General features: G+C 35.1%; 2 protein-coding genes and 1 non-coding gene across 6 annotated transcripts; 2 read left to right on the forward strand and 1 right to left on the reverse strand.

The window, feature by feature from the left end:
- Nucleotide 1: 1 nt before the first annotated feature.
- On the forward strand, nucleotides 2–13,011 carry LOC125666114 (probable D-lactate dehydrogenase, mitochondrial). Of its 4 annotated transcripts, none has more exons than XM_048899220.2 (13): nucleotides 93–264; nucleotides 1,040–1,125; nucleotides 1,221–1,348; nucleotides 1,826–1,967; nucleotides 2,390–2,531; nucleotides 3,604–3,763; nucleotides 4,623–4,728; nucleotides 5,021–5,114; nucleotides 5,566–5,694; nucleotides 6,786–6,913; nucleotides 7,993–8,083; nucleotides 10,540–10,654; nucleotides 11,722–13,011. In XM_048899220.2, the coding sequence occupies exons 1-13, from the start codon at nucleotides 249–251 to the stop codon at nucleotides 11,888–11,890; spliced, it is 1,506 nt and encodes a 501-aa protein (XP_048755177.2). In that variant the 5' UTR covers nucleotides 93–248; the 3' UTR covers nucleotides 11,891–13,011. The 4 variants fall into 4 exon arrangements, with proteins under 4 accessions (XP_056009217.1, XP_048755190.2, XP_048755177.2 ...); XM_048899226.2 differs by lacking the exon at nucleotides 10,540–10,654 and adding an exon at nucleotides 10,402–10,513 and having other exon boundaries at nucleotides 95–264; XM_056153242.1 differs by lacking the exons at nucleotides 1,040–1,125; nucleotides 10,540–10,654 and adding an exon at nucleotides 10,402–10,513 and having other exon boundaries at nucleotides 2–264.
- A 5,157-nt stretch (nucleotides 13,012–18,168) lies between these two features.
- Trnat-cgu (transfer RNA threonine (anticodon CGU)) lies at nucleotides 18,169–18,240 on the forward strand. Its single transcript has one exon. It is a non-coding gene; the product is annotated as a tRNA-Thr (tRNA).
- Nucleotides 18,241–23,240: 5,000 nt separating this feature from the next.
- LOC125666086 (uncharacterized) lies at nucleotides 23,241–25,283 on the reverse strand. The gene has a single exon (XM_048899207.2). It carries the CDS (start codon nucleotides 23,721–23,723, stop codon nucleotides 23,268–23,270), a length of 456 nt encoding a protein of 151 aa, XP_048755164.2. The 5' UTR covers nucleotides 23,724–25,283; the 3' UTR covers nucleotides 23,241–23,267.
- Between the last annotated feature and the right edge of the window lie 14 nt (nucleotides 25,284–25,297).

Raw genomic sequence — 25,297 nt, forward strand, 5'->3', positions numbered from 1 at the left:
TTAAGAATAGTCATAATAACAATAGGTTTTTTATTGCGAATCAAATATTTCAGCATGTTTTAGTCGAAATATTTTGCGTGGGACTTATTGTCATTTTTAAAATGAAAGTAGTGTTTACGTCCCTTACCTAGCTTTGCAGTAGCTGATACTAGCCACTAGGAAAGCAAGATTGCTTGATATTCAAAGATGCTTAGGGGACGCTTAAAGCGAGTGACATCGGCTGTTGTAAAATTACAGCAACAGGAGAAATGTTTCGGAACACAGGTATTGTATATTCCTCTAAAAACTCTTGCAGATTATTAAGATAATATATTGCGCATTAGCGATTTATTTATTTACCTGCGAAGTTGCAGTTTATGTGTTACTTCCTATGATCTGTACATTTTAAATTTAAATTATAAATTTACTTCAAAGCAGCTACATAGACATTTTTGTCATTACTGCCATGTAGTTTTGCATTGAGCAAATTAACTTATATGTCGATCAAATATTTCATAATATCAGCCTAGGCCAATTTTTAAAAAATTGTTATTGATGTTCAAGCTTTTTATTTATCTTTTTGAAAAATGGCTATTAAAATATCATTATGATAATGAAATGTAATTCAGTTATCTTCAGGCAACAATTTTGACGGTTCCTTAATATACAGAACTGAAAAAATTATGTAACACATTGTTATAATGGGTGACTTCCTAAATGGATCAGTACCATATTTGTAGTCTTTATAAACTCATTGCCTAGCTGGTTAGGTCTGTCAAATTGTAAACTGTTTCTTAGTGGAAATTTTTTTCCTGATTACTTTTTACTATATCATATATATAGATCTGCATTTTTTCACTGAATAAAGTAAACTTTAAAGTTTTCAATTTCAAATATTAGTGCACATATCCTCCAGTTTTCATTCATAATAGTTTTCATTGCATTGCATGAATTGAATTAATTACTGATAAGTTAGGGTACACAATGTCCTATAGAATTTAAAAACTTATGTAAAAATGTATATATTCTTCATGAATATAAACTTTTGACTTATTCCTAGTAACAATAGAGTGGTCACGTAATGGGCTGAAATTGAATGCAAGCAGCTCATTAAGACATAAGATTCGGAGGAGAGAAATGACACCTGTATGTTAAAGATATTTACATGAATCACCATTTGTGTGCGAGTGCATAAATTACTGTTGCATTAGTATAACATGAATTGTTCATTACTGTTACAGGCAGCCCATAAAATAGCCCCTGTGTCAGATAACTTGGTGCAAAGCTTGCAGAGGATTGTGGGTAGTGGCAATGTCTCACAGGCAATGGCTGTGCGGGAGCAGCATGGGAAAGATGAATCATATCACCCGTGTGTTTAAATCTCAATATCAAAGTTACAGAACTTAATGAAACTTGTCATTTATTTTCTATCAGTATGAACTTCTGATCGTATTAAGCTTTTTGAAAAAATATAATGTGTATCTATACATATATCGTCACTTGCTTTTAATAACCAGCACATAATTACCCGCCTTTGGTGAATAAAAAAATTACCTGTAAATAGGACTTTAGAGTACTTAGTTATCATTAAAATTTTGAGAAAGTCAGATTCATGAAGGGTTTTTTAAAATTGTTTTCATACTAAGATATTGCATTTATCTATTTCATATATATAGATTCATTTATGTTCAGAGCACTGACACTAGGTTGTGATATCCTATGACTATGAACAGATCTTTTATGTGGTACCATTAAAATATTAGATTATAGAATTATAATCAAACAAATTTTTATTGTTGGTACCATAAAGATAGCCAACTCCAATTGTGCATTCGTTTATTTTCAGATGTGCTCCTCCACAGGTTGTGGCCTTTGCTGAAAGTGTAGAACAGGTATCTGGTGTAACAAAGCTTTGTAATGAGCACAGAGTTCCCCTGATTCCGTTTGGGAGTGGCACTGGACTGGAGGGAGGAATTAATGCAATCAAAGTAAGATTCATTCCATCAGATTCTCACACTTTGTATAGGCTAACAGGAATGATTATGCTTGAAATGTTGCTCTTCATTGTATTTCTGATAATCAATAGTAGTATTACCGATAATCAATACAATACAACTCTCAACAAAATTTAGTCAGACATTATTAACCTGTTAAATGTCAGATAAAACTTTTATGCATAATTATGGTAATTAGAATTCGTAAGGCATTGAACTGTTGTTGTATCAATCTTAGAATTAGAATAACATTTTTGAATAGTTTGGTTTTGCACGAAAGATAAAGTATAAATTTGTCCTAATATTTATTGCATCATCCTGTACTGCATCATTGAGTTCACACACACACCCAGGAGAGAATGACTGTTGCCTGTACTATGCATATGAGAATCTTATAAAACCGTTAACATTTTCAGGGTGGAGTATGCCTGGACGTTATGAAAATGGACAAGGTGATAGCTGTCCACCCAGAAGACTTTGATTGTCAGGTGGAGTGTGGTGTAACCAGGAAGACCCTCAATAATTACCTGCGAGACACTGGGTTATGGTTTCCGATAGGTAATGAAACCCTTAAATGCTCTGCATGTAGTATTCCTGTTCAATTATTTATCATCGTAGTGATAATCAGGAACACTGCAAAGTGGAGCATTCCCTCAAAATTGGACATATATTTTAAACTGACATTACCCACACACATGTGATACACATGAATCTTTCTCCACTTGATTTTAATGCATTAGGCCAAAAAACTGTTTTTATTTGTAACCCAAATGACCCAAACATTTTGCTGCCAACCCAAAACTTTGACTAATGTTGCCATTGCAGATGACAAATGATTCTTAGAACACTTCAGTGCCAGTATTTACAAATACATCTGTTTTTGAGTATCAAAGCTATTGAATTCTTCTATATACAAACTCTCAGATAATTTCATATAAAAAGTGCCTACCCACCAACCTTTATTTTTATACTACCATTTTTAGACAGGCCATATAAGGTATGGAGCTTTTTTTTTATATTTGGTCTGACTAGCCATTCATTGTTCAAACCTTTTTTCCTTGTGCTTTGAAGTTTCTAGGGATATTGCTTTGTAGTTTTTGGATTTTGTCTTGTATTTTCAGAGTTATGGCCTTTTAAAAATTTATTTTTATTTCAGTTCAGACTTCATTTTGTTATGTTGTGACTATTATATTGCCTTATAAGATGAAAGATACTGAACAAGATCAGTTTAAAGTTGGCCTATATTGAATATTTATTGTAATGTTGTCCATTTCTTTCCTTGGTTGAGTGAAATACAAACCATGAAGTAGGTATATATGTGTCAGGTTTAGTAAGATATAAGTAAAGTATTATGAATTAAGGGGTTACTTTGTATCTTTGGCGATGCTCTTGTTCCTGGCTTTTTTTTCCAGGAAATGAACATTATCTTTTTGCTTGACCTTAGTCAGTTTAAGAATGTTCTCTCCATTTAGCAAGAAAAATATTGCCGATTTATGAAATTTTCAAAACTTTTCAGATAGTGGGGAAATAGAAATACATTGTATATCAATGGAATTCATTTACATGTAATAGCAAAGTGATAAAGTCTCATTTATGCGTGTCTCTGGATACAATTTGATTCTGTTTACAGACCCCGGAGCGGACGCCTCCCTGTGTGGTATGTGTTCCACCAGTGCCTCGGGAACCAATGCAGTGAGGTATGGAACGATGAGAGAGAATGTTTTGAATATGGAGGTGGTTCTGGCAGACGGCAGGATAATTCATACAGCTGGAGAGGACAGACGTACCAAGTAAGAAACACAAACTTTCAAACAGGAAGTGTACACAAACATGAATGGACGCATGTAGCAAGTTTACAGTTACATCATGACCTTTCATTGTGAAAACATCCACATAAAGGATGTTATGTTTTGTAAATAGATAACGACTTGTATATTTCAGTTGTCACTCATTAGATGAAATATTACTCAATGTGGTATTGCCATCAGATTAAGTAAATGTTTCATGTATTGATGGTAGAGATGCCATGAATCAAGGAATTCGAGGTACCAGGCACCCCCGATATTGAGCTGGAAATTAGGAAAAACGTAGATCATTCACTCGTTTCATCCTTTGATATTTATATATAAGAAATAAACTTCATTGGTGAAAATATATGAACTGCAACACTTCATGGCACTAACATGCTTCATGATATGTACATGAATGCCAGCAAGAAACATAGCAGTTCATTCCCTGTGTATTTTCAAAAATGAAGTATGTCTGCTAAATCCAAGATATATAAAATGCTCATCACAATGTTTTATATATATATATATATATATATATATATATATATATATATATATATATATATATTAAAAGAAATAGAATAAACAGTACATAAAGTTAAAATTTTAACGCAAGCGATTTCATTTTATAATCCTCGGGCGTTACATTTGTTTACATTTACTATTTTCAAATGTAACGCCTGAGGATTATAAAATGAAAGGGCTTGCATTAAAATTTTAACTTTGTGTACTGTTTATTCTATTTCTTTTAATATCTTATACTGGACACTGTGATTTTAAAAAATAACAATTTGGATATATATATTGTAAAATGAGCTCTGATTAGTTTATTGTCAACAAATTTCTAATTTTTGATCAGAAAAACATCAGCAGGGTACAACTTGACCAATCTTTTTGTTGGATCAGAGGGAACTCTGGGAATTATTACCAAGGCAACACTCAGACTTCATGGAATACCAGAAACAGTATGTATAAATTCACCTCCATCACTTTAAACACTTTAAAATGGAATGATAGATTTAATTATTCCTAGAAAATAAACAAATATGTGGTTACCATGGTGTCAAATTCATAGCCTTTCTGCTATATCTTTCTAGTGGGTTAACCCCTTATAGCTTTATTGGTATCAATACTGGACAGTCATAGGTTAAATTTGATCCTCAACAGAAGTAGAATACCAGTAGGACAGTATATGTATAATTAAGCATTAATACAATGTGTATTATAGGTATTTGAATTTTTATGTATTGATTTCAGTCAGTGTCTGCAGTGTGTTCATTTGAAAATATACAGTCAGCTGTAGACACCACAGTACAAGTTCTGCAGTGTGGCATTCCGATGGCAAGAATCGGTAATGATGTTTTACCAAAAGTGTTTCATAAATAGTCAACTTGATTATACTTCATTCCTCTCTCCATCACATGATGGAGAGAGGAACAAAGCGTAATCAACCGTGGGTTTCTGGGGATGATTATTCTTGTGCTTTGATTTTCTTATGTATATTACTTATACATGATAATCACTTTTAACATAAACACACACACACACACACACACACCCTGATCTACTAAAGTAATCTTTTACTTTCATTTGCAAAGTTCATGGAGTCATGAAGTTGATTTTTGTATAGACATGTATCATGGAGTGTAATTTCATGAGTGATAATGCACAGTTTATATATCGTAAACTTTTTGAAGTTCTTTTCACAATACATGTGATATCTATGAATTTGTCTCTTACGTAAAAATTTTAGACCACTGTACATGTGGTAAAAATTTATGATTTAATTGGGGCTGCTTCAGAGTTCTTAGATGAGGTGTCTGTGGATGCTTGCAACAAATATGCCAATATGGACATGAAAGTGGCTCCATCACTGTTTCTAGAATTTTCTGGAAGCCCCAAGTCATTGGAAGAGAATGCAGAAATTGTTGGTGAGTGACATTTTTTTCATCAGTTTTGATGGAGTTGAAAGTTGATATAAAGACGTGGTTTCTAAAACGACATCAATTCAAAAAGTTGTTGTACATGTCGGTTTAGTTCAGTAGGTTCTACACCAGTCAGTAATTTGAAATGGAACTATTTGTCTGTACAGTCGTATATATCAGCAAAAATTTCAATGTCAGTTGTCGAGGTACATGGGAGGTACAGAGCTCACTATTCTTTGTTATGTAAACAATTAAGGCTTGTGCCATGTTTTTGTTTACATGGGTTACATATACTGGTAAAAGTTTCGTTTAAAGCATTTTTTTCAATTTACAACTTAATACTCAACACAATTGAATAGTTTTAGTGTTTTTCACACCTCTTTTTTTTTTAAACATGCTATTTTCTATCAAACAATCTATATGTAAACAAAAACGTGGCACTGGCCTTGTTTACATAACAAAGAATTGTGAGTGCTGTATCTCATTTGTACCTCAACAACTGATATTCAAATTTTGGTTGATCATTAGAAATACTTTAGTTAAGCATTGTAAACAATAAAAATGGAAAATAAAATTTGAAAATTTTTAGCTCAAATTGTGTCCATGCCCATTTAAACCATGATTGTAGAGGTGTTTTTTTTTAGCCACAATATGTGATATAAAGTTTATGACATTCCCTGTGCAATACAAGCAAGGCCGGCATATCAGATAAAAATATAATTCTGAAGAAATTATTTTCCAAAAATGCAATGAATAACTGCATAGAATTTTCTGTACTAAGTCTAAATTTCTTCGAAGGATAACGATTTTAGTCTGTTAGATGTTTGATACATATATTACTATACTCGCATACCAGGCCTGGATTTCTTAAAATAAACTTTAAGTCAAAACTTTGACTTAAGGGTGAGATTTTACTCAAATTTTGACTCCTCAAATAAAAGAAAACTCAATCTTAGTTTGAGATTTTTTTTAAAGAAATCCAAACCAGAGTCTTGGTCTATGTTTACCCAGCAATGAATGAGGGTATGTTGTATGAGAATGTTTTGATTAACAGAAATTTCATGATAACAAGGTTGAATTTTTTTTCACTCTGAAAGGTGACCTTGTAAAATTGAATGGAGGATCCGACTTCAGATGGGCCACAGATGTTGATGAGAGAAACCGTCTCTGGAAGACAAGGCATGATATTCTGTATGCCTGCATGGCACTCAGACCAGGCTGTAAGGTAAATTATCACAAGCCACTTGCTGTGTCAGATGATGTATAAACAAAATTTCGAAAGACAGTGAGTGGGTAAGCAGTCTATCTATCAGGAGCATATTGGATTTGTCCTATTTGTCTGTCCAAAACTTTGACCTTGCTCATAACTTTTGAATGTTAAGTGATAGGGCTATCATATTTCATATTGTGCATTCCTTGTGACAAGACTTTTCTTTTGGTACTGAAGTGTTTGACCATGTGACTTTGGAGTTTGACCTACTTCTAAAAAAGGTTAATCTAGGCAATATAACCAAACCAAAGTTTATGACCTTAAATATTTATTCCCCCCATCAAAGAAGAGGGGCATAGTGATTTACACTGGTCGGTCAGTAGACCACATGTTGTCCGCACGATATCTTGAGAACTATTCACTTCATCGTAATGATATTTCTTGTGTAGGTTGGTTATGAGTAGAAGAGGACCCATATTGTTTTTCAGGTCAAAAGGTCAAGGGTCAACCTACTCTGGACATTGTCTGCTCAATATCTTGAGAACCCTTTGCTTGACAGACATCAAACTTGGTACACTGTTACATCTTCGGGATAGGATGACCCCTATTGATTTTGAGATCACATGGTCAAAAATCAAGGGTCAAACAGGACATAGTAATATATTTTCTCCTATATTTTAAGAATTAGTTGCTTGATTGACACCAAACTTCATACACTAGTACAGCATAAGGAGTAGATGACCCCTATTGATTTTTAGGTCACATGGTGAATCCACTCTTGACATAGGAAGATATTGTCTGCTCAATATTTTGAATTGGTGATACTGCTATCAATTAAATGATGCACATGTGTGTAACCGTTTTCAATTTTGCACCATGGGGGGGGGGGGGGGGGGGAGAGCATATATGTTTTACAAACATCTCTTGTTCTTTGTTGCCACTTGGGGGGAGGGGTATAATGTTTCACAAACACATTTTTATTCAGTAACTATGTAACTATGTTAATTTGGTAAATATATCTTGTGATTTTAAATCATTTAGGAAATTATAGAATAATTGAATATGAGATTGACTACTGTGAGATTGTTTTGTAGCCTTATTCCACAGACGTCTGTGTTCCTATGTCTAACCTTCCTAAGGTAGTCGTGGAGTCCAAGAAATACATTGACGAAGCTGGAGTCATAGGTGTGTCATTATTTGTGCTTGCTTTGTAAAGAAGTTGATGCCTTTGACATGAAACTCAAATACATTACACATCAAACTATACAGTGTTTTTATAAATGTATTACCTGGCTTGGGGGCCACAAAACTTTGACAAGCTCACTTTTGATATCAGTCTCATTTTTATAGAAGGAACATGAAAAAGTGAGATTGGCATCAAAAGATGATTTCGTTTAAGTTTTATGGCCCGAGACCCAGTTGTTTGTATAGTAGAAGTTCATTGTCTCGGCATAATTATACATATCTACATTGTCATAAGCTGATAAAGAAGTATGGAATGCTTAATTAACATGCTCAATTATTGAAGATCCACATGTATCACAAATTTGAAGATTTATTCAATTGAATTATTTCATGCAATAATTTAGTGATATCATTAAATAAATTAATGCTCATATTGAATGAATTAATGCAAGCAATAATTCGATCAATGATGTCATATCTTGAACATACCTGTGATTGATATATTGAGCTTAATAATTCATTTTAAATCAGAAATGAAACTTCTTATCATCTGCCGTCAGCTGTCCTCAGTAAGTGTTATCATCTAGTCTTTGGCCTTTCCTTTAACTTTAACCTTAGTCATATCTTTTACACCATAAGAGGCAGACCTTTTCATATTTGGTATGTGTATTCCTTGTGGCAAGACCTGTCCATTGACACCAAAATCATTGTTTTGGTGACCTTTACATTGACCTTTGACCTACTTTTAGAAAACTTTAATATAAAACATATCTTTTAAATCATAAGAGGTACAGTTTTTATATAAGGCATGTGCATTTCTTCTGAGAAGACCTTTCTAACGATACCAGATTAATTGATTTTTTGACATTGACCTAGTTTTTGGAAATTTTCAAAAAAATACAATGTCTTACAGTTCCACTTCATTGTGATGCGGGGACATCAGTGTTTCATAAACACATCTTGTGTGTTTTGAGGAAACGGGCGACTTTATGAATGGTATTGATATTTCTATCAGTGACGTATCTACAACTATGTGTTGTAATAATAAAAGATATATATACACTCTATAAATCTGAAAATTTTCCTAGATTAGAATGCTCAAAGTGTACAATATAAAGACTTCATTTTTTTTTTCTAGTTAGTTTTCATATTTTAGTGAACTGAAAGCTCAAGAACAAAAAGTTATGTCAGGTAAATGTCAAGGTTATATTATGTCAAAGTGTTTCACAAATACATCTTGTTTTCATTTTAGTGGTATTCTAAAATGACTCGTTGCAGCTTTTTGTGTGAATTTGTTTAGTGGATGCATAAACTGAGACATAGAATCTGTCTGTCCAGCATCTTTTCCCCTGTTTATCTGATGGAGAGTCATAAATAGTCAGAATTTTCCTAAATCTGATCACATCATTGTGAACTTCATGGAAATATTCATTACAGGGAGAAGCAGTGTAGAAGGGAGTTCTAGATCGTGTCCATCGTCCTTGAATACTCTCGAAAACACTTTGAATTTTTATACCCCCATAGTCAGGGATTCGGGGGCATATATTTTTTGGTCTGTCTGCAATAGTAGCCATAACTTTTGAACAGTTAGTGTTTAAGCTTCCATATTTCACATGTGTATTCCTTATGGCAAGACCTTTTTTTGTTACCAAACGTGTTGGACCTCACGACTTTCACCTTGAAGTTTGACCTAGTTTTGAAAAACTATAACTTTGGTCATAACTTTTGAGTGCTTAGTAATAGGGATTTCATATTTTGCGTGTGTAGTCCTTGGTTCCAAAATGACGTTGCTGCCTTACAGGGTCATCAGTGTTTCAGAAACGCTTCTCGTCTTCTTTAAACTTCAGTTTCATTGTTATCATAATATACTTGGTTATTCCAGTATGCAGCTTTTAAGGACAGGTGTTTTTTCAGGGATTATTTTCCATTCTGAGTTAATGAATATCAGCATTAAATTACTGTAAACGTACTTTTTTCCACGGGTTCATAAGTCCGCGGAATCACAATTTCTGTTTATTCCACGGGTAGAAAATTGGGCGGATTTCTTAGATTGCCACTTAATGTCTTTCATTTACTTTAAGTACGCTGGGATAAATTTCCGTGGAAAATTTGTGACCGCGTACATAGCGTAAATTAATACCGCGCGGAAAAAAATACTTCTACAGTATGTAAATAATACATAAATGGATTAGTAAACAGTCAAAGTTCCTGCATTAGTCCTCTCTTGAAACTTATTATAGACTATGTTATGGTTTCATTCTGCTGATTCACACTGTATGTATGCTACCAATAGTACCTTGTATTTGTTTACACCTCAGGTCCCATGGTAGGGCATGTTGGTGATGGCAACTTCCATGTCTTCTTCCCTGTTGATCAGAGCAACCCAGACGAAGTCAAAACTGTCCATGACGTGTCCGTTAAAATGGCATTGTAAGTATCGCTATTTTTACTTTCAGGTGCATACATTCTGGGCCACGTAGGTGATGGAAATTTTCACATCCTGTTTATTATGGACCATACAAATGAGAAAGAAGTTCAAACTGTGTTGGACATATCACGCAGAGTGGGATTGTAAGTCCAGCCCCCACCTCACAATTAAACAGAAGAATTGTATTTCAAACAGAATCATCCCCAGGATAACTGCATGCATATTAGACTGTATTGTCGTGGTCAAACTGGTTCAGTATCCAGGTGGCTCAGTTGGTGGAGCACCTGACTCGAGAAGTTGGAGGGTAGTTTTGGATTTGAATTCCAGTTTGGTCTGATGCATGATCTCCCTTCTTGTTACACCTGGCCTCAAGATAATATTAAAACTGAGAATAGTCCAGTGCAGTTTAGATCTTGTAAAAAAAATCCTTTCTTTTTTTTTTTTAAACAAAGTCATCATTTTGAGTGGTTTGAACATATTTTATTGGTACTATCAAATGATCAGAATCCCAATTTTATAGAAATGAACAATAAATGGCACAAAAGGAAAATTTCATGCTGTAGAATTTGAAAATGAACATTTCACAAGGGGCAAATATTTTTAAGATCTTACTTCTTTATGTTCTGTATTTCCATATATTGTACGCAACAATCCACTAATGGCTTCCACAAGGACCTCCTAACCAGACAGATCCATCTTTACCGTTTCTCTCTAGATGACTACTTGATAACTCCTCCCCCCTTCCTCTATCTATCCCCATGTATTTTGATTCATGAAGTATTCAGACTACCTAGTTTCCTTATCCCAGCAGCTTGCCTTCAAGTATTCCTTGGAATCTTCCCTGTTAACTTATCTATGTTGTGTTATCTTATGTAACAGTTCATCTTTACATTTGTGAATAATAAATTAACAAGAATTACAATGAACTGAAGCCTTCTAAACCATACTCACTTTTATCGCTGTATCTAGACATGCTGTAAAAGTGGTTATTTACACTGGGGTTTAAGTAAACGTTTTTCCATGTCCAACATTATGCGTGGGGGGAAAATGTGTGGTAACTGTATAATTATGATATATATTATATCAAATATTTATAACTATACGCGTGGGGGAAATTTACACGCTTATTATGTGAATGTGTAATTAGTGTAAATTTCCCCCACATGTAAATTACCACTTTTGCAGTACTCACTTTTATTGCTATATTTAGACTGGCCCAGGAGTTGGATGGTACCTGTACAGGCGAACATGGTATTGGACTTGGGAAACGAGAGCTTTTACTTAAAGAAATCGGAGAGACTGGAATCGAAGTGATGCAGCAATTAAAGCAGACACTTGACCCAAATGGCATCTTAAATCCAGGCAAAGTCTTCTTCTGAAGGAAAAGTCCACTGATTTCTAGACTTCTGTTATTTGGATTAAAAATTGATTTAAACTGTATGTAAAGGGAAATTGATGAATGATCTAAAGGACTGTGTATGATTAGCTATTAGGACATATAGTAGAAATATTATATTAATATAGATGCTTTTTGTTATTATTACATGTAAATACAATTTATTTTATATCAGTTCCTTTGTAATGTACTATCAGTTTGTTTGTACATTTTAAAAATATTATTCTATTACAAGTACATGTATATAGATTTTATGCATTAATACAGGCAGAAATTAATCAAAATGTTGCCCCTTTCAAATTGTTAATGTTTCAGGTTGTTGAACAGAAACCTACCAGATGAGTTCAAAACGTACTGTAAAAGTATCATATGTTTGTGAGCACTTTTTATTTCTGTAGACTTGTATTTTATGAAGTTCTGAGATGTGATACTATTAGTGTGTATATGGATGGTGCTATTAATGATCACTTGAAAAATTGTGATATTCATTGACTTTTTCTTACCTTTCTCCAGAATAATTTTTATAATGTTACATTTAATGTAATACAGTAAAACACAGTTATGGTGAACCTCCAGGGCTGGCAATAAACAATTCATTATAACCAAACTTCATTATATCCAAGAAAAGTTTCATTATTTTCCTCTCATAAGGGAATAAATATTGCTTTGTAATAAGTGTGAATTCGTTATAAGCATGTTTGGCTGTACATGTAATTATAAAAAGGGCAACTTCATTCAAGTAAAATATCCCTTCCAATGTTTATATTGATGCATGAAATGCAGTACATGTAATTACAAGAAGGGACACCGAAAGTAAAATATTCCTTTGCATATTTTATCACTTGCAAAATAAACAAAAGTCAACATTTCTAGAATGTTCAGGACTTCCAAAAGACGTATGGTTCAGTAAGGACTATGTATGAAAACAAAAGCATGTATTTAATATTATGATTTAAAATTAAAGGGTTATTATGGATTGAAATCATTTGTAAAACTTTTTTGTGAATATGTTGTACTGTTAAATGTAATCAGATAATGATGATTGATGATGTTATTTTTATTGTTTTTGTTGCTGATTATTTGAATAAAGAAGATAAAGATTTATTTATTGTGTGTAAATACAAGGCACCAAAAAAATTACCTTGATTCGGGTCAAGACTCATCATCGGAACTTTTTATACGCCCGCATAAAAATGCGGGCATATTATGCCATACCGCTGTCTGTCTGTCTGTCCCTTTAACTTTGTCTTCTCAACTCCCTTTGGGGGATTTTGATGAAACTTGGTACAAAGAAAGATCATAATTTGGAGCTGTGCATATTGCAAGGGGAATGCTGTTCAGTGTTTTTTAAAGGAGTTGTGGCCCTTTGACTTAATTTTTTTTAATTTAAAATACTTTGTCTTTATTTTTTTGGAAAGAACACAATGCGGAGGTGTGCATACTGCAAGGGCGATGCTGTCCAATGTTTTTAGCTCACCTGAACCGAAGGTTCGAGTGAGCTTTTCTGATCACATTTTGTCCGGCGTCCGTCTGTCTGTCCGTCTGTCTGTAAACTTTTCACATTTTCATCTTCTTCTCATGAACCACTGGGCCAATTTCAACCAAACATGGCCAAAAGCATCCTTGGGTGAAGGGCTTTCAAGTTTGTTCAAAGGGGAGATAATCACAAAAATAGGGTGGGGTCATTTAAAAATCTTCTTCTTAAGAACCACTGGGTCAGAAGAGCTGAAATTTACCTGAAAGCTTCCTGACATATTGCAGAGATAAGTTTGTTCAAATCATGGCCCCCGGTGGTATCATGGGGCCACAAGGGGGGATCAAAGTTTTGCACACAAATATATAGGGAAAAACTTTTAAAATCTTCTCAAGAACCACTAAGCCAGAAAAGCTGAGATTTACATGAAAGCTTCCTGATATAATGCAGATTCAAGTTTGTTCAAATCATGGGCCCCTGGGGTTGGATGGGGCCACAATAGGGGATCAAAGTTTTACATACAAACATATAGGAAAAATCTTCTCAAGAACCACTGAGCCAGAAAAGCTGATTTTTACATGAAAACTTTCTGACATAGTGCAGATTCAAGTTTGTTCAAATCATGGTCCCCGGGGGGTAGGATGGGGCCACAAGTGGGGGGCAGGGGGTCAAAGTTTTACATACAAATATAGGAAAAAGCTTTAAAAATCTTCTTCTCAAGAACCATTGGGCCAAAGAAGTTGACATTTACATGAAAGCTTTCTGACATAGTGTAGATTCAAATTTGCAAAGGGTAGTTTGGGCCATAAAGGGACTATTAGGTTTTACATGCAAATATATATGGAAAGTCTTCAGATATGGGCCAAGGTGACTCAGGTGAGCGATGTGGCCCATGGGCCTCTTGTTTAAAGGAGTTGGGGCCCTTTGACTTAATTTTTTCTATATTGAATACTTTGTCTTCGCAACTTCTCCTAAAGCCTTTAGGGGATTTTAATGAATGTTGGTACAAAGAAAGATCACAATGTGGAGGTGTGCATACTGCAAGGAGGATGCTGTCCAATGTTTTTTAAAGGGGTTACAGCTCTTGGACTTGGCTATTTTATACGCTCCCATAAAAATGTAGGCGTACTATGCTATACCGCTATCATCCATTTGTCTATCCATCTGTCCCTTTAACTTTGTTAATGATGCACGACTATCTATAATATTTTCACCGGTAGTGGTGACGTCTCCATATGAGTGAAAGATTCTCGAGTGGGATGTTAAACAATATATAATAAATCAATCTGCAGAATCACTTGGCCTATCTCAATCAAACTTGGCACAAAGCATCCTTGGGTGAAGGGGTATGCCCTTCTTCAAAGGGATATAATAGCAAAATAGTTAAAATATATTAACAACTTTTAAAAATCTACTCCAGAACCACTAGGCCAATTTCAACCAAACTTGGCACAAAGCGTCCTTGGGTGAAGGGAATTCAAGATTGTTCAAATGAAAGGCCATGCCCCTACAAAGGGAAGATAATCACAAAAAATGCAAAAATAGTGTGGGGTCATTCAAAATTTTTCTCAAAAACCACTGGGCCAGAAGAGCTGAAATTTACATGAAATCTTCCTGACATAGTGCAGATTCAAGTTTGTTAAAACCATGACCCCTAGGGGTAGTTTGGTGCCACAATAGGGGATCAAAATTTTACATGCGAATATATATGTAAAATCTTTGAAATTCTTTTTAAAAACCACTGGGCCTGAAGAAAAAAAACAACAGATTTACACGAGAGCCTCCTGGCATAATGCAGATTCATGTTTGTTAAGTCCCAGTTTGGATTTAAGTTCTTTTCGAGAAATCCAGGCCTGAGCTATTTGGCCACCGACGATCGAACCCATCTGATCACTATACTCCTCCCTCCTCGAAGACGGCAAAACCCAGATTTTTTGCCCCTGGCAGGACTTTCACCTGCCAGTGCAGGAGTGGTAAGCAGCACGAAATGTAACCAGAAAGGATAAAATGCAACGAACCAGAACGGGATTCCAACCCGAGCCCCCTGCATCTCTAGTCAGGTGCTCTACCAAACTATCTTGCCACCGGCGACCGAACCCGTTTGACCACTACACTTGTATGAAAGCTTCTTTATGAAATGAATATTCAAATTTGTTCAAACGACGAGCATCGGAGCAAGGGCAGGACCACAAAGGGGGTTTAAAGTTTTACATTGAAATATTTAGGAGAAATCTTTAAACATCAATACATGCACCAACGGGTGCATGAGCCGAGTAGCATGGGATATATTGTAAAGTCAGGAATGATGTGGCATATTTATAATTGTGAAGAACTAATTGTTGGATATAATGTAATAAATTCTTTGGAATACATTTTTAAAAGGAGTTTGGAGTTAAACTTTTCGAGTTACTGTCAAGAAACCATATTTGTCTGAAGTTTTCAATCTATTTTCGGTCACTGTGACCTTGACCTTTGACCTTTTCTCTCCAAAATCAATAGGGGCCTTGCTTTGCTGGTATCCAACAATATATCCAAGTTTCATTTGATTCAAATTAACATTTTTCGAGTTAATATCCTCCTGAAACCAACATTTTTTTGGAATTTTAAAATCTATTTTCGGTCACTGTGACCTTGACCTTTGACCTATTTTCTCCAAAATCAATATGGGTCTTTCTTACCTGGTACATAACAATATCTTTAAGTATCATTTGATTCGGATTTAAACTTTCTGAGTTATCATCCGGAAACCAAATTTTTCTGAAATTTTCATTCTATTTTCGGTCACTGTGACCTTGACCTTTGATCTATTTTCTCCAAAATCAATAGGCATCTTCCTTACTTGGTACATAACAATATCTTTAAGTATCATTTGATTCCGATTTAAACTTTCTGAGTTATCATCCGGAAACCAAATTTTTCATTCTATTTTCGGTCACCGTGACCTTGACCTTTGACCATTTTCCTCCAAATTCAATAGGAGTCTTCCTTACCTGGTACTCAACAATATATCAAAGTTTCATTTGATTAGATTGTAAACTGTTCGAGTTATCATCCGGAAACCAAATTTTTCTGAAATTTTCATTCTATTTTCGGTCACTGTGACCTTGACCTTTGACCATTTTCCTCCAAAATTAATAGGGGTCTTCTTTATCTGGTACCCAACAATATATCAAAGTTTCCTTTGACTAGATTGTAAACCTTTCGAGTTATCATCCAGAAACCAATTGTTGACGCCCGCTCGCCCGCATCACCAAACCAATAGCCGAGTTCAACTTCGTTGCAACTCGGCTAAAAATCGTGGGTACATTGTCAATTTGCAATGCAAGCATCTTCATGTAGTATAAATGCAAGTTTGTTTATACAATGACCTCCGAGGACTGGGCGGGGCTACAAGAGGCGTATCACTAGTCCCAGGGGCTACAAAATGTAGAAAAAGTTCTGAATATTTAAGCTCAATTCTAATATTCAGCAAAAGTATAAAACAAGATGTGTTATTAAAACGTAAATGCCCTCAAAAGTGTCTATACTGATGAAAGGCTTTACATAATATAATGCATGTATATGTAACATTAACACAATATGACTAATTTAATTTGGGCCCCAGTGGCGTAGCCTGAGTTAATTAATGTGTACGCCTACTGTACGGCGAGGGGTCTGGGGGCCGCTCAAGGCCCCCAGCGGGTCCAGGGCAGGGCCCTGGTAGGGGGTCCGGGGGAGACTAATGTACCGCAGATACTGCAGACACTTATTTTTCACCTATGTTTGTAGCATTTAATAGGTTTTTTTTTTTTTTTTTTTTTTTTTTTTAATGTGTACGCCCGGGCGTTTTGACGTAAACGTAGCTACGCGCCTGGGCCCGTCCTAGAGTACAAAACCCCGGGATTGCAAAATTCACAATTTTGGTACGTCCTTTTCTGTCTTTCCTAAATATGCAACTAGTTTTTATACTGTATCAGCAAACTTAAAGAAGTCTTTCAAATGATAAAAAAATCACTATAATATTTGGCTCCTACCTGGTACCAAACCCTTACCCCCTAGGATCATGAAATTACAATGTTGGTAATATTTTTTTAGTTTCATTTTGTTTTTAATGTTTTACACATATACACTATACATACCAGGTTTGGCAACGCCATGAACCTCTACCCTGCGGAATTTGGAATTTACCATTTTAGCAGAGGTCTTCCTGCTCTACATCACTATCCATTTAGTTTTTCTTAGTGATATGTGGTTGTAGAGATGAAGAATTTTGAAAATTTGTCTATTTTTGGCAGTTTTTGCCCCACCCTTAGGGCCTCGGGGATGCGGGAGTCCTGAAATTTTCAATTTATGTCCCCCTTGTCCCAAAGATGCTTCTTATTAAATTTGAAAAGAAATTGGAATGGTAGATATCAAGAAGTTAAAAATGTTCAATTGTTAACGCACGACTACGGCTGCAGACCAATTGCAATAGGTCGTCACCTGAGTTTCTAAGGTGACCTTGAAATGTTCTAAAGAACAACAAGGGTGCAACACATGATGATAAAAATAGCATGCAAGCATTCCGATGTAGTGTAGTTTAGTTTAAAGTTTGTTTTCATCATGATCTGTGGTGCCAAGAAGGAAAACTATACTAGGGAACATTGCTACGATTTACATAAACATATATAGAGAAATTCATTGAAAATCCTCTCAAGAACCACGTACAATTAATTAATTATCAAACTGATTTGTAAGAATTTTTGCGTACTGTACAGTCAAGCTTGTCTAGGGTCAGGGGTCACAGTTGTTGATATCGTCAGTTACTGGTCGCGGTAGCTCAGTGGTAGAGCGTTCGCTTCGTAACCGAGAGGTCATGGGTTCGAGCCGCGCTCGTGACATGGCCGCGTCAAACCTAAGACAATAAAATAAAGGTAGTGATTGCTCCTTTACAAAACTCTCGACGATTAGAATTGAGAATCACGGATATGACCTTAAAAAACAAAGGTTCTGCGTCACAGCAGGCACTGGCACGTTAAGGAATCCTCGCTGCTACGGCCCCGAGCGCCAAGGTTAGGTCTAAATTTGTGTTACTTCACCTACAGCTCTCCATCTGAGTGAAAAATTCTCGAAGGGACGCCAAACAAACAAAATAGCATCAGTTCATTTAATAAGTGAGCAACAATTCAATTAAAACGCGCATCGATTCAGCAGAAGAACCAAATCTATCACCAATTCAATTGAAAAAATCATTATTAATTTGAAGAGATCTTTAATTGTATTGTTGGGTGCATCAAACGAATTGATAATATCTTTAAGTATTTAAAGTTTATCTTCAGTTGTTTGAGTTATGTTAATTTGGAGCTCCATAATATGGTCAAGTCCGATAAACTCTTCGTGAACATTTCATGTTTGTCATTGGTGTTGAAAGACAACCTTTAAAATGAACTTGAACGTGAAATAACCATATTTTTGAAATATTTTATCAAATTGCTATGATTAAGGAGTATGATTATTGGCTATATGATTACTTATAAAATCGTTTCTTTCCGGAGTTCAAGGGGAAAGTTTAGAGTGTATTACTTTATCGGAAAAGTGCCAGAAGTCAACACATATATAACTATTTCAGAATCTCGCCATTCAATACAAGTGTCATATTTCGTACGTCAAACACAGATACACCCCCATAGTATCGCAGCATGAAAAACATGTGCATGTGGCATCCAATGGGATTGTGAATTATCTTTATCAGATGTTCGCTTATAAGATCTGGGTTATCGGAAACTTTTAGAGTAAACAACTGATCGAGTTTTACGTACATTTCTGTCAGTGGCGGATTTAGGGGGGGGGGGGGGGCGCTCCCCATAAATTTTCAAATTTAAGGTAAATCGTGGTTTCTTGTTTAGAAAAATGTAATTGACAAAAGAAACAATAATTTCTTACACTCTCAGAGCAATAAATGAAAAAAACATTTTGATTTATTGAATTACTTTTATTGGGAGAACTTACATTTTTTCCAAAAACCGTTAAAATTTACGTCATTTTATTGATTTCCCTCTATCAAAAATGACAGAAAATAGTACAAATTACTACATATGAGATATATTTGAAGACCTGTAAAATCCAGGAGCTTCCAGCGGCCCCCAACCTCATATAGTTGCGCCCCCCCCCCCCCCCCCCGACCGCAATACCTGGATCCGCCCCTGTCTGTAGTCTTTGCTTTGTTTTGATATAATAAACAATTTAAATTGCATGAATGTTCGGGAGATACGAAGATCTATTCACCCAAGAAAAATCGTATTCCCCTCGGAGAATATAATTTTTCTTTGGTGAACAGATCTTCATATCTCGCTCAGTATATTATTGACTTCACAATAAAGCATCTATGGCTATTCCATAGCTGTCTCCAAATTGCTAAGTGACAGGACGGGGCATTCTGGGTAATGTGAAATTAGAAAGCATCTATCCTAAATTTGGTCTGAATATCTAAACGTTATGTGTATTTTACAATACTCCCAAAAATTCACATCTAAATGGTTTCAATATTTATTATACACAGTCATTTAAAAAATCCACATCTAAATTTTGCTCGAATATTTAAGGGGCAAAAATTAGTCACTACCGCATATAGTCCTTTGGCCCGTTTGAGAGGATGACACATTCATTTACATTTCATGACGATGCATACACCCTTTAGCCAAACTTCAGTCGTGACAAATTGTACTCTTTCTAGTTATTGAAAAATATTAAATCCCTATAATGGGGTCTATCATGGTCCCATGGATTCGACAAACATTAAATTTGCTCCTGGGGAAAGGAAGGTTTAAAAATTTACGAAGTTGATTCTACCATATCAGCTATTACATGTTTTGAGTATCTATAGATCGAACAGGCACATACATGTATGGAGCGCCAAATTAACACAAACTCAAATAATGGAAGATATTGATTATTTGAAGATATTATTGATTCAATTATTGGCAATATTGCGCACAAAAATTCAATGGATGCGCACATTAAATTATATACAATATATTGCTCTAATCAAATTAATTGATGCACGCATCAATTCAGTCATTGCTTTCATCAATTGAATTGATACGTGCATTATTGAAATTAATGAGAGTAATCATTTATTTGATGCGCACATCTAATCAATTATTGCGCGCAATGATTCAAAAGATGCGCGCATCAAATCATTTGTTGCTCTCACCAATTGCATTGATGCGCGCATCAATTCAACCTTTGCTCATATCAATTGACTTGATGAGCGCATCAACGTGGTAGAATTATTGATAGCAAATATTAAATAACAAGTGAAGATAATGAACAGTGGTTAATTTTATAAATCACATAAAAATACAAAATTGAGGGAAGGACAAACAGAGACCTCCGGACATATCAGAGGTGGAATCAGGTGCCTAGGAGTAAGCATCCCCTGTTGACCGGTCACACCCATCGTGAGCCATATTTCTTGATCAGATAAACGGAGTAATTCGAAGTCAAAACCACTTTGTAAAGAAAGACCTAACAATTGGTATGAAACACACCAGACAGTATTCGACTCAATGGCAGCCTGTATTTGCAAATTAGATAATTCTTCTTTCATCATCATAACGACCATTTCGCGGAGGTTGAAACCCATGTAACGACAACATTTTTGTCAATAGCCTGCCCCGATTTAAAGATTGATCATATGCAGAACAGGCATATCGAATCAGTGGAGGGACATAAACATCACATGCAGGTGATAATGGAATATCACTACACAAATATTTAGAGCTCGGTATAAATTATCTGATTTTTTTTTTTACTTGAATTAGATATATCTTTAATTATTTGCACCGATTTATAAAAGGAATTGATGCACGCGTCAATTATAATTCAAATAAAGAGAGCATTACCTCAGTTGTGGAAATGCTGATTTAAAGATATCTCTGTTTATATGGTTTCTCTCTCTCTCTCTCTCTCTCTAAGAATACTTGCGCGCATCATTTAAGTTAATGATATAATTAAATTAAATTGAAGAGGGCAATAATTCGATAATTGCGCGCATTAATTGAATTGATGCGCGCAATAATTCAAATGAAGAGAGCAATAAATCTGTTATTGCGCGCAATTATAGTTGCATGAATTGAATCATTTATCTCTTCAAATTAATTCTACAGCGCACATCATTCAATTCATTAATTCCTTTGAAGATACAATTCAATTATTGCGATTATCAATATTCAGCACAACAAATAATGTTATCAACAATTCAATCAATGCGCGTAATAATTAAGAGTGGAGATATCATTAATTATTTGAAGAGATCTTTAAATGGATTGTTGCGCGCATCAAATGACTTGAATTTATCTTCAAATAATCAAAGGGACATGGACACGATTTGAGCTGAAAATTTTCAAATTTTATTTTTCCATTTTTATTGTTTACAATGCTTAACTAAAGTATTTCTAATGATCAACCACAATTTTAATATCAATTGTTGAGTTACAAGTGAGAAACAGCCCTCACAATTCTTCAACATGTAAACAAGGCTCGTGCCATATATTTGTTTACATATAAATTGCTTAATAGAAAATAGTATCTTTAGAGCAAAATGAGATGTGCTAAACAATAGAAACTATTTAATTGTGTTCAGAATTAACCTTTAAATTGAAAAAAACCCTCTGCTTTAACATATGTAAACAAAAACATGGTACGAGCCTTGTTTACATAACACAGACTTGTGAGCTCTGCATCTCCCATGCACCTCAACAACTGACATTAAAATTTTTGCTGACCATTAGAAATATCTTAATTTAGCATTTTAGACATTGAAAATGGAAAAATAAAATTTGAAAAATTTCAGCTCAAATCGTGTCCATGCCCCTTTATTGATTGATATTTTTGCTGTTTTCCGCCACACTCAACAATTTTTCAGTTATCTGGTGGCGCCCAGTTTTTATTGGTGGAAGAGAGAACCCAGATACATTGTACCTGGAAAGAGACCACCGACCTTCCGAGAGTAAACTGGGAAACTTTCTCACTAACCGGCGCGAGCGGGATTCGAACCCGCGCCGACAGAGGTGAGAGGTTGTGTGATTTTGAGCGCGATGCTCTCCATGCTCCTTTAAAGATATCTTCAATATTTGAGTTTATGTTATTTTGTCGCTCGTGTACTCTTATTTGTAAACTTAGTGCAAAATAAAACCCAATATCATTTAGTCATCCGACAATTATATTTTTGGTCAGGATGTTTCCTTGGTGACATATGAAATCGACCTTCTTTTCTTACGTTTTTAACCTCTGATTGAATTTGATAAAAATGCTGGCCTTCATTGAGTCAGTGTGTAGCAAGTTGATTTAAAAAGTTTTAAGTTTCGAATTATTTCTCAGAGACAGCAATTTCATTTAATTATGTGAGCTTAGTGGCCCATGAAGCATTACTTTTATTTTTTTTCCCCTTACTTCTGCTAAGTACGTTTTTAAAAGAACTTGTGGTTAAACATTTGGTATTGTGCAGCCTTACGATATGCATAATGAGAGTGATATAAAGAAGTTTTATTCGCATACCTTTGCAAAAACCACTCATTCACTGACCGAGCCACGTATTTTTGATTTGAGAAAAATTCTTCCTTTTAATTACTAAATCTTATAAAATGTATTTTACAACCTTTCCATTCATCATCAAATCTAGAGATTATATATTCTATGTATTTTAGGATTCAGTTTGATTAATTACATAGAAATCATGTTAATGTCAGAACGACAAATCTACGTTTGCCTATTACTATCAAATCTTAATTTTTAACCCTGAAGTCAAGGGTTTACGACCCGCTCGAAGATGCATACTATAAAATTCCCCAGAACGCTTATTAATGGCGAACAGTATTATACACGTAAACTAAACCTTATCCAGTGGAAGCTAAGAGTACACTTTTATTCATTCCACAATAATGTCACTACATTGATAGAAGACGGCGGGAGCATTGGTGTTCTTCGTTTCGTAGGTAACCTGCAATACGCTTTGTGCCGGAAGTCCAGTAGGTACCGTTACTTCCTGTGAGTACACGTACAGTGAAGCTTCACCATGGTCACGGATGGTTGCCAAAGTTTGCAAATGTCCAGATTCATCTCCAATTTTGATTTTGAAATCTCCTGGTGTGTGGTCCCAGTGGTCCAGATTTTTCTGAAAGGTGACCCTCAGTTTCTGACCAGCGGTCACCTTAGTGGCAGTTGACCCCCTTGATCGTCCTCCACAGGGTCCGGTCAGAAGGAGACAGTCCGTTGCCCCAGGCTTGTTGATGCCATCCATGGTACCTCTTTGTGGGGGACTAAAGAGGCAGAGATGGCCATAAGTGATTGCAACAATGCCTGCGAAAACGGCAAATGACAGCATGTTTCTTTTGAGACCCGTAGAACTGATTTCTTTATATAATTGTGACTGGCAAGGTCGTCATAAATGAGAGCATGACTTATCTTCACCGAGCACCTTGTCCACAAACTTATTCTTACCAACAGAACATGCTTTGTGAGTCTGTGACCTTCCAGTCACCATGCGAGGACAAGACCGATCCAAGGTTTAACACTTTCAATTCCACAATATAAATGATTAGAAATATCCTTCTCTATTCAAAATTCATATACCGTGTCATATTTTTATGGGCAGAGTATTTGTTTGTGTTTACTCCCTACAAACGTCTGACCTCTTTGTTCAGTATTTATTTCTTAACACGGAAGATTAGCAGAAATGAAGCTCAATCACGATATTGGAGGTGTTCTGTCCTACAGTAAATACTGACAGTTCATTAACGAACTTTCCTTGACTCTGCTAGCGTGTTAACCATTTTAAATAATTTTGAATTCCCTTGCGTATTTAAACATGTATTCTTAAACATTTTAAAAAAATACATTTAGACATGTTTCAAAGTTTACTTCTCACTTCTGGGTAACAAACGTGACCTTTCTTCTCTCCATGTTGAATAGATACCTCATGCATTTAATCTTTATAACTGGATAGGAAATACACGATTAACACAGTGAAAAAAATTAATAGAATTGTTAAAGGGGCATTACCTTACCTGAGAAAGTGATGGCAACCATTTTTGTTCACAATCTCAATGGCATGGGAATATATATTGATAACTAATAAAAACATTTATATTGTACAACGAGAAGAGAAATCGAATAAAACTGTTAGATAACCGCTTTTAGTGTAAAGAAATACATAAGGAAGAATTATAGTCTTGCAAGACAATAATTATCTAATCACCAATATTACATATTCATGTGCCTGCTTTGGGGTAAAAATGTGTTTGAAATCATTAAATACTGGTGTTATTACTGAAATGTGTATGATGGGGCAAATTTTCCTGAATTTAATTTTTGTGACAAAATGACATATAATGCCCCTTTAACATCCTTTAAACATCACCAGAAACTTTGCAGCTGTAGAAATGCAAGTCTTTACATTATGCTGCCCACACAAGCTCCAGACCTGTGCTTACGTCGTAAGTGCTACTATGTTGTAATATAGGAGGGACATGCGCGGATCTATAAACTTTTACGGGGTGAGGCCATCTCTGAAATCTCAAGGGGTGGGTGGGTCGTTCTACCTCTTTGGATTTGCGCCTGGGCACCACAGGTTATATTTTATAAATACATGTATTGACTTCACGCTTTCCAGCTCATCTAGGCATACAATATCAAATATGACCCGGATGTTTGGCTTGTAAAGATCTCCCATGCATATCATACACATACAAGTCGGCTTCAAATGAATACATGTACATAATAGGGGAAACTATGAAGGGAAAAAAACTATAATTATAATCTACGTTAAATACTAATATCATCGAGCATTAACATTATGGAAATAATCATAAAATAGCATGTATGAGAACATAGTCCACAGTAAACTCCACTTCTGTAAGCAACAGGACCCCTAAAAACTGTTAAAATTAAGAATTTAAA

The sequence above is a fragment of the Ostrea edulis genome, chromosome 1 (genome assembly GCF_947568905.1).
Source record: "Ostrea edulis chromosome 1, xbOstEdul1.1, whole genome shotgun sequence".
In the NCBI taxonomy this organism is placed as follows: domain Eukaryota; kingdom Metazoa; phylum Mollusca; class Bivalvia; order Ostreida; family Ostreidae; genus Ostrea; species Ostrea edulis.

What these genes read in the sequence shown, in the direction of transcription:
- LOC125666114 (XM_048899220.2), top strand. An exon ending in AAAGATGAATCATATCACCC is followed by an intron (nt 1,349 to 1,825) that starts GTGTGTTTAAAT and finishes GTTTATTTTCAG; the next exon opens with ATGTGCTCCTCCACAGGTTG. An exon ending in TGGGTTATGGTTTCCGATAG is followed by an intron (nt 2,532 to 3,603) that starts GTAATGAAACCC and finishes TTCTGTTTACAG; the next exon opens with ACCCCGGAGCGGACGCCTCC.
- LOC125666086 (XM_048899207.2), bottom strand. Translation starts at nt 23,723, where the DNA reads ATGCTGTCATTTGCCGTTTTCGCAGGCATTGTTGCAATCACTTATGGC.